Source organism: Sylvia atricapilla, chromosome 20 (assembly GCF_009819655.1).
Source record: "Sylvia atricapilla isolate bSylAtr1 chromosome 20, bSylAtr1.pri, whole genome shotgun sequence".
NCBI lineage: Eukaryota > Metazoa > Chordata > Aves > Passeriformes > Sylviidae > Sylvia > Sylvia atricapilla.
The window spans coordinates 5,122,287-5,135,228 of record NC_089159.1 but is presented as its reverse complement, the minus strand read 5'-3'; the positions used below and the strand labels follow the sequence as shown (position 1 = coordinate 5,135,228).

Here is a 12,942-nt window from a genome sequence, read left to right as displayed (position 1 = left end):
GCCCCATTCGTGCATCACCATTTGTAGCAGATGCTAAATGGAGTTCAGAGAAAACATCCAAAATCTGGGTCCTAAAGGAAAAACAAGAAAGGTTTGTTAGCGTTTCTGAGTATCCTAAAAAGTCAAATATCAGTTTGGAGGATGGTTTTCCAAAGAAAGGGAGAGGGTCATGCTCTTGGGAGCCACTTCTATGAAACGTGAGAGTTTGGTTCAGAGAGTAGAAGAATGATGAACTGAGAAGACAGCAAAAGCAACGCTGATTATTTAATCCGATTATTTTTAGAAGTCGTATTTCCTGTTTCACATCAAACTACCTTCTTGTGAGAGTTGGGAAGTTAGCAGTTGCACCTTTTCTGTCTAGCGACAGTCACCCAGAGAACTGAGGTTTTACCCTGCTTTTTTAATTTTAAAGGCAGTGAGGACCTTTCTCTGATTTCAGCTAAATGGTTTGAGCAGATTTGCAGAGAAGTTGTTTCTTTCCCTCCTGAGTGTAGCAGCAGGAGGTAAATCCCACTGCCACAGCCGAAAATAAGTTTCTGCAAAACAAGCAGTGACTGGAATGATTAATTAATTAAAAAAAAAAAAAAAAAAAAAAAAAAGAGAGAGAGAAAGAAAAAAAAAAGAAAAAAAAATAGAGGGGTTGAGCTCCCTGCCTCTCTTAAGGTTTCTCCTTGAGAAACTTCATCTCCTCCAGCCACAATGTCTTCTGCCGCTCTGTGAGCCTTTCTGCAACAAGCTGGAACCTCACAAAGGCTGGCCGTGCAATTTTGGGATTAGGGCAGATCCCAAACAATGCTCCCTAGCCAGGGGATGTGGGGGGTATTTTGCTCTGAGTACAGCCTCTCCGTGTTTGTGCATTCCTCAGGCTTCTCAAGCTTCAATTCTGAAGGCTTCTCAAAAGTGGAAAATGGTCCCAACCAAAAACTTTGAAGCTGAGATGTGGAAAAACATCAACCCTTCTACCCTCTATTCTTTCCCCAGATATGACCCCAGCTGCTTCAAATCCTTCTCCACGTTGCAAAATCAGAGGTGGTGCAGGAAGGTGGGTTCCTTCTGATCCTTCCTGTGTAAATGAGACCTCACAAGGTGGTGGCCTCTAAGGTCCCTTCGAAAGCAATCCAAACATTTCTGGGATTCTGTGAACCAGCAGCCAGACTGTGTGGGCACACAGCAGAGTTCACAGGATCACTTAGAAGTGACCTCTGCAGATCATCCAGACCAACCCTCCTGCCAAGACAGGGTCACCTAGAACACGTGACACAGGAACACATCCAGGTGGGATGTACAATTGTCTCCTTTTGTGCAAATATTCTCTTTTCCTACTGCAATATCCACAGCTACGTCCCCAACTACAAGCTCAAGAACAGGTGCAATTGTGGTTAGTGCTAACTGTGTATAAACTAGCCAATGGTCATGATCACAGGGCAGATTTACCCTGAAAGAATCAGATTAGGTTCTCCCTACTTTGTCATCTCCTTATGTCCACGAGACCTGCAAGAAGTTTGGTATCTTCATTTCTGAGCTGACAATTCCTCTCCTAGATCTGACAAGAACTGGCAAAATGACTAAGCCAACATTCTGGGGAATTGAAGGCAGACAGTGCAGATAATACAAACCTCACACAGGTTTTTGGTATGAACATGGCAGGAACAGCTGAGGTGTGGACTGTCCTCTCCACCTCACACCTGCAGAGAAACTCAGCCTTCGAGCACCATGTCCAGTTCTGGGGCCCTCAGTTTGGGAAGGACACTGAGGGACTGGAGCATGTCCAGAGAAGGGAACAGAGCTGGGGGAAAGTCTGGAACACCAGGAGTGGCTGAGGGAGCTGGGAGGGCTCAGCCTGGAGAAGAGGAGGCTCAGAGGGGACCTTCTTGTGCTCTACAATTACCTTACAGGAGGTTGTAGCCAGGCGGGAGCTGGGCTGTACTCCAAGGGACAGGGTGACAGGACATAGTCTTAGGCTGCATCATGGCAGGTTCAGGCTGAACATGAGGAGGAATTCCTTCACAGAAAGGGTGATTAGACATTGGAAGGGGCTGCCCAGGGTAGTGGTGGAGGCCCCATCCCTGGAGGTGTTTACAGAAACACTGAATGTGGCACACAGCGCTCTGGTCTAGTTGACATGGTGGTATTCATCGGTCACGGGTTGGACTCGATGATCCCAGAGATCTTCTCCAGCCTGACTGATTCTGTGATTCCCAGCAGCCAGACCCCGCGGCTCGGGGCAGTAGCGGCCGCACGGGTCTGGATGGGCCTCGCACACCGTGGGGCGGCTCCGTGAGCGAACACCCCGCTATAACCCAGCGCTGGGCGGGCTCCCAGCGAGACCTCACACCTCTGGCTGCTTTATTCCCCCTTCTGAACAGGGAAAACATAACAATAACCAAATAAACACTCAAAGGGGGGAGGAGGAAGAGAGAGAGAGCGCGACTTCCCCGTCTCCATGGTAACGACCCCACGGCGCCTCCCGTTGCCGCGGTAACGGCCAGGCCTTCCGCCGGAAGCGGCGGGCGCGCGGGGCAGCAATGGCGGCGCCCTCAGCCCCGCCGGCCGCCGCCGCTCTCACGGTGCTGCTGTCGCTCGGTGCCTCCGCGCCCGGGCTGCTGCGGGGTGTCCCCTCCGCCCGCTCGGCCGCCGCGCTGAGCCCCGCAGCCCTGCGCGACGGGGAAGGTGAGCAGGGCCGCCGGCGGGCGCAGCCGCTGCCTCCTTGGTTCCTCTGCCCGCCCCATTCCGCGCTTTCTCCAAATCGCAGCGGAGCCTTTGTGTCCCCTCTCTCCGGGCCTTCCCCAAACCCCAACAGAGCCTTTGTGTCCCCTCTCTCCGGGCCTTCCCCAAACCCCAAGGGAGCCTTTGTGTCCCCTCACTCCGGGCCTTCGCCAAACCCCAAGGAAGTCTTTGTGTCCCCTCTCTCCGACCCTCTCCTTGTCCTGCCCGGGACCCCGTGGTAACCCTCAGCCCCGTTTCTGTGAATTTCTTCAAGCCCGTCTCCGAGTCCGCTGCTCCCCCCGTGTCCCTTCCCGCTTTCCACGCGCTTCCCCTTACCTGCCCCGAGGCTGCCGGGCCCCCATTTCAGTCCCTCGACGTGAGGCTGTTCCGCCACACCCTCATCTCTGTGCTTTGACACAGTAACCTCAGTGGATAACACTACCAGGAGCTTGAGGGATGTGCGTTTCTCAGTCCCTGTGGTATTCTCAGAATGATTTTTATCACGCTTTTAATTCTCGTGTTCTAGCTTACCCCCCGTGCAGTGATTTCCGTTATCAGTCCAGGGCTCCGAGCTGATGGGTGGATTCCACCATCTCCTCACGTGTCTCCAGGAGTTCCACTGTGTTGTTTTGTGTCTCACTGGTATTTTTTTCTGGCTGTGGAACTGACTTGATGGGAGGGAAGTGCAGAAATCTCTCTCAGTCCTTGCTGTGTGCCTAGGAGAACACCTAAACAGAGGACCTAGAAGCATTTCTGAGGCATGATAACCTCCAGACATTTTTGGTGATGAAAATCAGCCTTCCAGCAATTTAAGTAGTGTTTATCTTTTTTGCCAAAAACGTCAGTACTGTAACAGTTATTTTTATGTCTCTTGCCTTCTGTTTTAATGAGACTGAAATTTACTACAGATGCTGTTGCTTTTTTCCAGGCAGCTTCCCAGGAAGCAGCAAGAGCCAGCCCATATGTTTGTGACACCCAAGATAGCACTTGTTTTCACTCTATCTGGTTATTTATGCCTGATTTTAAAGGCCTCAGGTTCCTTCTCTTCTACGGCAGGATAGAAATGAAAGCTATTAATTAATCCCGTGGGCTCACTCTCCCTCTGCTCAAGCATGTAATTGTTTTATGGCAACCCCAGTGCTGTGTGTGCCTGTCTGAGGTGCTGCTGTGCTCAGTTCACAGGCTGATCACCTACATCTTCCTCTACGAGGACCTGATCTCGCTGGCCTGTGGTGCTGTTATCATCTGGTACTTTGCTGGCAGCTTTGAGAAGAACGTGGGCACGGTGAAGCACTGCATCCTCACTGCCACTTTCTCCATGCTCTCTGCCCTGCTGTACCTCCTGCTGGAGCCCCTTGTCTCCAGGCTGCTGGAAGTGGGAGATGCCAAAGGGTTCATGCCAGTGGCTTTTGCCATGCTGGGGGTTTCTACCACCCGCTCACGCATGAGGAGGACTGTGCTTTTTGGGTTGGGAGTTCCTGTGGTGCTGGTGCCGTGGCTTGGGCTCTGCCTAGCGTGGTTTGTGCCCCAGTCTTCCCTCTTGGGGAACCTGTGTGGGCTCCTGGTTGGGGAAGCCTGTATCCTTTCTGAGTGGGAAGCCCTGAGGCAGAGAGGGATCATGGTGGGAAGGAAGTGCTGTGGTTCTCATTGCTGAGGTGCACTGGCTTTTCCTGGACTCTTGCTCTGCACTAAACCCTCACTGGTTTTGCTCATGCTCATCCCATCCCATTCTGCATTTGTGTTTCCCCTCAGGCTGCCCCTTCTCAGTGCATGCAGAGAACATGGAGCTGAGGAGGGCAGTGGTCTCTGGAGGTGGCGTTGGGTAGAACTGAGGAAATTCTCCAGAGAAAGTGGTTTGTGGGCAGAGGAGGGCTCTGTGTGGTTGTGTCAGAAACGAGTGTGTTCTGTCCTCAGCTCTCCTTAACAAGCTCCTGACTTCAGATGGTCTTGGCTACTGCTTCTGCTTGGATTTCCCAGAGTCAGTGGGCTCTAAGCTGGACCGGGTGTTCCCTTTCACTCTGCTGAAGAGGACACCGGGGCTGAAATACATCCCAGGGTCCTCAGCAGAGAGGAGAGCCTCTGAAAACAGCACGTAAGTACAGGAGTTCTTGTGAAACGTCTTGTAGGGAATTTTGAGGTGTGACTAGAGGCCTTCAGTTGTCTCTAAAAGCTGCACTGTGCCTCTCCTGTTCCCATTGTGGGGAGCAGTCACCCATTGATGTTTCACTAGTGACAGTAGTGTGACTAATGAATTACCACACATTAACTCAACCAGGTCTATAGTGAAAGCTAAATGGAGGTTAAAGACCTCTCCTCTGCTGCAAGGGCAGCGTGTACACCTGGGAATATTGCAGCTCTGGCTGACAGGAAAGCTAAGTTGTGAAACTCTGGCCCAAATTAGGCAGTTGTTCCTGACTATATGGCTCCCTGGGGCAAGATCCTTATCTTTATTTGCCCCACCTTTCCTGCCAGGAATGCTGTGAAGTGAGTTTTGTCCAAACCCACTTAGGACCAGAGCATAATAAATTAAGGATGGCACTTACAAAGTTCAGTGCAGACCTTTTGGTCTCTTTTAATCTTTCATCATGTTTTCAGTGTCAAGGTAATGTTGCTTTACAGAAAAGAAACCTTGGGGCCCACAGCTGATGTGCAGGAAAGGTTTTAAGTTTAACACAAACCATGAGAATTCACTTGTACTCTAAGAAGCTTGTAAATGTAAGTCAAATATTTACTTATTCTAAGGTGTCCTTTCAGTTTCACAAAGGAAAAAGTTTTCTATTCAGGGTTAAATTCTATGTATTGTTTAAACCATGAGCTCCCTGTAAAGTTTTATTTGAGGTGGAAGAATTCCCAGGTGTTTACACTGCCCTCACCCATGGAAACCATAAAAGCAATCCTTGCCTGGGGCAGAAGTGTCCCCCCAGGTCCATCAGGAAACTCAAAACGTGTGAATGCTTGCAGGGGAGGCCAGACAGACCCAGAATTGGTGTTTTCCCTCTCTCCCTCCTGTGCAAATGCAGCTTTTGGGAGGAGAGGGAGCCTGGCTCTGTGCTGAGGCTGTGTCAGCACCAGTCCCATCCTGCTGTGCACAGCACCTCAGTGTCTAAACCTGCCTCCTTTGGTGAGGTGACACAGACTGCTGTGACACAGAGGTATTTACATGAACATTTGACTATCAAGCAGGGCGTGGGAAGGTGTTTCTGGGATGCTTCCACTGCTGCAGCTGAATTTGCATGTCTGTGTCTAAGATACAACTTTTGTAAGTGCTTCTGGAGTTTAATTTTTATTATTTTGATTCTTATTTCCAGGAAAGAGCTCTCAATAGTTTGGGATTTGTATTCATTTCAAATTTTCATAAGATTCAGGCATTAAATTGCTGCAAGACAGGAGATATTTCTTTGAAATCCAGGCCTTGGCATCACATTTGCGTCCACAAAAAAAAAAAAATACAAAAAAATACAAACTCAAACCCACACCTCAAATAATTAAAAAGAAATCTCCAAGCCTGAAAACCCCAGCCTGAACCAGCCTCTTCTTCTTGCTGGGAACTTGGCACTCACATCTTCATGAATATTGCCTGGATTCTCAGCTCTCGTCCTCATGTTGTGCGTGGGCTGAGCAGCACTCCTGAAGTCCCAGAGGCTCAGGCTTCCAGGCTGCTTGCCTCTCTCCTGATAGCTTTTGGCAGGATGAGTCATGCCTTCTGCTGGCAAACACTTCCTAGCCCTTGCTTCTTAATGATTCATTTTATTTCTATCTCTTTTCTTTCTTTCTGTTTCCTCATTCTTTTTTTTTTTTTTTTCTTTTTTTTTTTCCTATACTCTGAGCTCTTACTCGCACTAAAGGCCTTTGTGTTTTCTTGGTAAATAACACTTGGAAGCTGTAACTTCTGATTAATGGCTTGGCAGATGTGTCACTCACAGGGCAGGGAGGATGTGCACAGGGAACTCAAGGCATATTGCAGTTTGGCTTTGTGTATTCCTTGCACAAAGAGTCTGGGGCCAAGAGCCACGCTCCTTCAGTGGGTGTGGAGTCAGAGTGGGTTGGGAGTGGGAACAGCTGTCCTGGGAGGCCACTAAATCCAGTTTTTACTCAACTGCTGCTTATAAAAAGAGCTTCTGTTGCAGTGAATCCCTCTGATGGATTGCAGTGACCTCTCTGAGCGCTGGTCAGGAGGAAATCAGCCCCCAGGGCACTTCCAGCACTAATTAGGCAATGTCAGTTCTGAGCACAGTGTAACCTTCTATTTTCTTCCTGCCCAGGATTAAGCCTGTGCCTGGCACTTACCCCACCCAGAGCTACCACTGCCCTTCGCCTCTGGCTCTTCCTGCTCACCCCAGTGCTCTGAGCCAGGGCTTTCATCACAGCCACTCTCCAGGACACGGCCACATTCTGGAACACCAGGGACCTCAGCAGGGCCACGCAGCAGGACACAGCCTCAGTTCTTCCCACTGCCAGGCCAGAGGTGCCTTTGGAGAGTGTCCTGGGCAGGCCCAGGCCGGAGCTTTGCCAGGACAGTGCTGCCAGCTGGGCAAATTCTCTGTCCCACAGCGGCTGTGCCCGCCTCAGCCACAGCCCCCTGCAGCCACGGGCCTTCTGCCTGGTGTTCAGCAAGCACCAGGGTATCCAGCAGCCCCAGTGGCCCCTGTTTCAGCTGAATTTACCAGAGTCCAGGTGTACTGATCCTCCAGGGAGCAGCAGAATCACACGGGGGCAGGACCACTGTGTGAGGCTCGAACAGCAGTGCATTGCTGGTGTCTTTGCTGTGTCTGGGGTGGGCGTTGGAATGGGTTGGTCGCTCCAGTGAAGACCATTCCCCTGCTCCCTGGCAAAATCTACTTGAATGTATTTCCTTTTATATTTTTTTTACTTTTTGATATGGCTGGAGGATGGAAACTGTATCACCACTGTGAACTTCTCATGCTTTTTAAGTCTTTCTTCTTTGTTGAATTTAGCAGCTGCTTTTTTTCACAAGTCCACTGGAGTTCCAGTGCACCAGCTCCCAGGCCAAGGTAGGCAGGAACCTCACTGGCAAAACACTGAACAGATCTGGGGTTTAACTAAGCTGCAGCAATCAGCACTTCCCATTTACATTCCTGTCTTTTTACAGGTGTGATGTAGTTAGAACCCAAAAGGGGTGGGAATCATGGGAGTCTTAGTTTGTAACTTAAAATTAAATGGAGGAGAATAGATGTCTGTTCTACTGGTGACTTGTCCACTAAGAGAGTGCCCTGAAGGGGGCTTGTTACACCAACCTGGGGCAAGAGAATAGAATACAGAATACCTCCTTCTGCCCAAAACACAGCTCTAAAATGCTGAAGGTCCTGCACCTGCAACAATGGATTGCCTTCATTTTCTGAGAGCATTGCACCAGCTCAGCCTGTGTCACCAGCACTTGATAAGGCAACCTCAAATGCCTGTGAAGTAGTGAGAAACTTTTCAGTAAGGAATTTTGGCCCTTTGTGGAGTAAATGTTTATAAATCCAAGGAGCTGGGAGGGACCTTAACAATGGGTTAGAAGAATTAAGTGGAATGTGGCAGTGCTGTTGGGGCTGTTCATACTGCTCAGCTTTAGAAATCTCACCCACCAATATTAGCACAATCTCTCTCTGTTTTTTTCAGAGCTAGTGGGCAGGTGTGTGGGAGAGGGGAGTTTTCAGCCAGGGATTTGCAATAGGATGCACTGTTTGGTGCCTGAGGCTGTAATGAAGGAGTTTGATCCAGTTGCTGGGATTTGAGCTTTATTCCCAGCTGTGTAGCCCACTGTACAGTGCCCAGGAGGAATCTGCTGTCTCTGTGTCTGTAGATCAGCCAGGATCTCAACAACTGCCCTTGCCTCTGCTTGGAGTTTCGCTGTGTGCCATAAAAAAGTGCTCCATGAAGCACAAAGTGCCATTCTTGGTCTTGGAGATGTTCTTGCAGTGCCTCACCCATCTCCAGAAACTCAACAGCCTTGGGGCTCCTCCCTGCTCGGGGTGAGCCTGGCCAGAGGCAGCTCTGGCAGCTGCACTTTCCAAACCACGTCCCTGCCTCTTGGATGTGACCATCATCAGGGTCTGAAGAAGCCCTTTTGTCACCCAGTTGCTTTACTTCTCTAGCTGCCCCTCTGGATTGACTGCCACGGTCCCATGTGGGATGCAGAGGCTTCCTTTTGGAGGAGACCTAAGTCAGTGCTGAGAACTTGCATTTCAGATAAGTAAGGCATGAGTAAGAAGCTCTTCTTGCAAAGGTGAGCACCCCAGGCAGGGCTTTCAGCAACTTGGGAACCAGCTTGGAGTTGAGGGACAACTCTGTCTCATACCTGATTATTTCACTCCTCTGTCGGATCACAAATGGACTTTATTTCATGTTTTTCCTGCTGACAGCAATTGCATTGTTTTATTTTTAGCGTGGAGCAAGAGCAGGATAAGGAGCTTGTTTGGAATTTAAAAGCATGTTTGTAATACCAGGAAAGAAATGCTAGAGATAACCTTGAAATGTTGATACTCCACTCCTGTTAGTGCCTTGATTTGCCTCCTTGTGAAATCCTTGCCTGGAAACTTTAGGAATTTTATCACTGATTTTTTCTCAGAAGGATGATGAGGATCAATAGCAATCACAAATGTTGTGTATCTCCAAACTGTGAACTTGAAATAGAATCTGAAAGACGGACTGGTTCATCTCTGGGTTTGTTTATAACTGGGGAACTGGAGCTTGCTCCTCTGGGGCATGGGTGGGCTGGGGTCAGTGGGATGGGATCCCTGGGCCAGGGTCAGTGGGATGGGATCCCTGGGCCAGGATCAGTGGGGTGGGATCCCTGGGGTGGGATCAGTGGGATGGGATCCCTGGGCCAGGGTCAGTGGGATGGGATCATTGGGCTGGGATCAGTGGGATGGGATCCCTGGGCCAGGGTCAGTGGGATGGGATCCCTGGGGTGGGATCAGTGGGATGGGATCATTGGGCTGGAGTCAGTGGGATGGGATTTATGGGATAGGATCCCTGGGCACAGCTGTGTGCCAGGCTGGTGGCCCCGGACACGCACTGACGACGAGCACTGGGGACAAGCGGTACTGCACGCTGGAAAACGCTGGAAAGCGGTTGTTTTTCCTGTCCTGCTCTTTATCAGTCGATCTGGTGAGCGATTCGCTCTCCCCGCAGAGCTGTCAAAGGGATGGCGTGTTTCCAGTAGTTTCCTGGCTTTACAGCAGGAGAGGAAGCCCTGGAATTGTCGCCGCGGTGTCACCGCCGGCAGCGGGAACAGCCCGGCCCCGGCTGGTGCAAACCTCCCTGCAGGAGGGAAGGAGCAGGTACCAGCCATGAAGCTTTCTGTGCTGGGACAAGGCAACTGCCACAGCCTTCCAGGTGAGCCCTGAGGACAGGACATGCTGGATGAGCACGAAACCACAGTTTGAATTTTTTTTTTACTGCTCCGAGCTCTTTTGGGAGCTTCTCGGTGACCGTGGCAGATCACTTGGTCTCTCTGAATTCTACAGCTTCCACCATGTTCCCAGGAGTGTTCTGAGTCCAGCTGCACTTACTGGTCATGTGCAATGTGTTGGAGCTGTCTTCAGTGCCCTTCAGATGGATGTTTGTGGAGATTTCTTTTCTGTTCCCTGCATTTTTGAGGGTATCCATTCCACAGTGAAGTGCTCTGGGACAGTGGAGTCCAACAAGTCCCAGTTCCTCAGGGCTGGGAGTGAATTCAGGACTCATCACCCAGGGCAGTGAAGTTGCTGAGAGAGAGGAAACAGGTTGGGATGAGACATTTACATATCTGTCTGAGGCTGAGAAGAGGATTTAAATTTGGAAGAGAGGGAGGTAAAAGTCATCAGCTCACTGGGCTTTGGCATCTGCCTAAATGAACTCACAGTAATGTTACTCATCACACATTGCAGTACCTGCTCATTTCCTTGGTGGGGAGACAGAGAATTGAAGTTCCTAAAGCAGGGGGAAAAAAATAGAAGAAAAGAAAAAAAAAAAAATCAATAACCTCTCAGTTCAGCCTGGGATGGCTGCCCCTGGGAACGTGCTGTCCCTGGAGGTTTATTATTCTGTACCTCTGGCTTATTCCCAGTAAAACTGCCACTTCATTCCATGCCAGGATTGTGTCTGTCCACAGGTTGTGCAGAGAGTCCACAAAGCCCCTTGGGTTGCCCCCATGTCCTCAGAGGGTCACTGCAGAGTGACAGTCTGGGGACAAGTGCTGGGAGCAGAACCAGCTGTTCCCTGTCCTTGGAGTAGTGGTCCTGCCATGGCAAGGATGCTCTGGAAGTCCAAGTCCATCCCCTCTGCTCTTCAGCTCCCACCATGGTGCAAGGGAAAAGGAGTCAGGGATGCATGAGGAAAGCAGAACTGACTTGGACCTACATCACTGCCCCATCCAGGAGTGAGAGGGGACCCACAAAGTGGGGAGACATTGATGCTGGGTTGAAAATGGGTCTGTGTTGCTTTGCTTTCCTGTCATTAAGTTTTGGCCACGCACACCCATGCAGACATCCTGACTGGGGGCCAGGTTCCCTGTGCCAGGGACAGGGGACTGCCAAATGCCAGCTCCATGGCTGTCCCGTGTAGTTTGCTGGCACTGTGAGGGTTCTGTGGCCAAAAGTTCAGCCTCAAGCTCTGTTTGGAAGGGAGGAGAGCTGGAGAGGTGGGAGAAATAGGTGGAGAGACAAACAGGGCTGCAGGCTCTGTGGGCTGCAGGACTCTGCTGCTTCCCCTGCAGGGTTTGGGTTGGGTGTGATGAGACCCCAGCCCCTTTCCTGTGGGGACAGGCTGTGCCATAATGCCTGTCCCCAGTCAGGGTACCTGAGGGGATGACCCCAGCCACAGACCTGCTCTGTTCTCAGGACCATTGAGGTCTTTAATCAGTGTCCATTCACCCCACAGGGCACAGTCACAGAGCAGTCACCCCAGGGAGCTTCCATGGGGTCAATCCCAAAACTGATGTGAGTGGCACCAGTACCCAGATAACTTCACACCCCTCAGCCTCTGCTCAAATGCTGTCAGGAAACGGGGTTCTTTGGGTCTGTATCCCTTCCTCACACCTCTCGTGGCCCCTCTGGTCCCTGCCAGGCCCAGCTCGAACTCTGGACCTTCCCCGAGTCTTTTATTGACTCTGGAGCAAGTGTCAACACAGCAATAGCGTCAGGATGGTGATTCTGGATGTGCCCAGCAGGCAAAGGGAGGGGACCCAGCCCGGGGTGACCCCACAGTGACGTGGGGCTGCTCAGTGGGGTCAGGGCAAACTGTGCCTCTGGCTTTGGCCAAGCTGGAAATAGTGGAGTTGTAACCCAGCTTCACCCCACCAAAAAAAAAAAAAAACAAAAACCACCAGAGAGGAGAGCAGCAGTCCCTCTGGGACTCGGGGTCTGGAGGTCTGGGTTGTGAAATCTTCCACTGGACTGCGGGGGATGCTTCCAGAGCTGCTTGTGCAACTTCCCGGTGTGGCAGCGAAGGAAAGACCACTGCAAAACATCCGAATCATCTGGGCTGTGGTTAAATCAGGAGAATGTGCTTTTCCCGGGTGGAGCAACCCCCTGGCTCCCACGGAGGGTGGCAGTGGCTGGGTGCCAGCCTCCATCGTGGGGTCCCTTTGGCCACCACGGGGCCCTGGTCTGGGCAGTGACCTTGGGGGGACCTGGCAGTCCCACAGCAGCACCATGTGCACCCAGGAGTGGCCACAGACAGGGCACCTGGGCCTGGGTCCTGGCCCTGGGTCTTGGCTCAGCCCAGAGTTAGTGTCCAAAACTAACCTCAGCACCCTGACCCCAGCCCATGACCCTAAACGTGACTCCACAGTGACCCAAACCCTGCTCCCACTGTCACCCCAACTCTGACCCCACCATGACCCCAAAGCTCCCCCCCGTACTCGACCCCGAATTACTATGACTATTGACCCCAACCCTGCCTCTCCTGCTGACCCAAGCCTGCCCCCCACACTGACGCGCTGCTTGCCCCCACTGTGCCCTCTGGACCCTGTTGTTCTGCACCCTGACCCCACCTTTGGCCACCCCACGCCCCAATTCTGACCGACCCCTGAACCCCGCTTCACCCCGGCCCCTCCCGGGCGCTCCTGTCCCTTTAAGACCCCCCTCCTGGGGCTGTACCATGTGCCGCCGCAGAGGGGGGATCTCCACCGGCAGCGGCGCTCTCCGCCTGTTGGCGGGCGGCGAGGGCGGAGCGTGTTCCCCCGCGGGTGTGCCCGGGTGGTGCGGGCCGCGGTACGTGCCGGCCGCGCCGGGGCCGCGGGAGCCGCCA

General features: G+C 51.8%; 1 protein-coding gene across 1 annotated transcript; it reads left to right on the top strand.

The window, feature by feature from the left end:
- Nucleotides 1-2,525: 2,525 nt before the first annotated feature.
- RHBDD2 (rhomboid domain containing 2) lies at nt 2,526-9,357 on the top strand. Its single transcript, XM_066333230.1, has 4 exons — nt 2,526-2,670; nt 3,882-4,283; nt 4,648-4,798; nt 6,969-9,357. The coding sequence occupies exons 1-4, from the start codon at nt 2,526-2,528 to the stop codon at nt 7,387-7,389; spliced, it is 1,119 nt and encodes a 372-aa protein (XP_066189327.1). The 3' UTR covers nt 7,390-9,357.
- The last annotated feature ends 3,585 nt before the right edge of the window (nt 9,358-12,942 follow it).

Coding starts and splice junctions, on each gene's coding strand:
- RHBDD2 (XM_066333230.1), top strand. CDS start 2,526: ATGGCGGCGCCCTCAGCCCCGCCGGCCGCCGCCGCTCTCACGGTGCTG. Junction 4,284..4,647: donor GCTCCTGGTTGGGGAAGCCT/GTATCCTTTCTG, acceptor TCCTGACTTCAG/ATGGTCTTGGCTACTGCTTC. Junction 4,799..6,968: donor AGAGCCTCTGAAAACAGCAC/GTAAGTACAGGA, acceptor CTTCCTGCCCAG/GATTAAGCCTGTGCCTGGCA.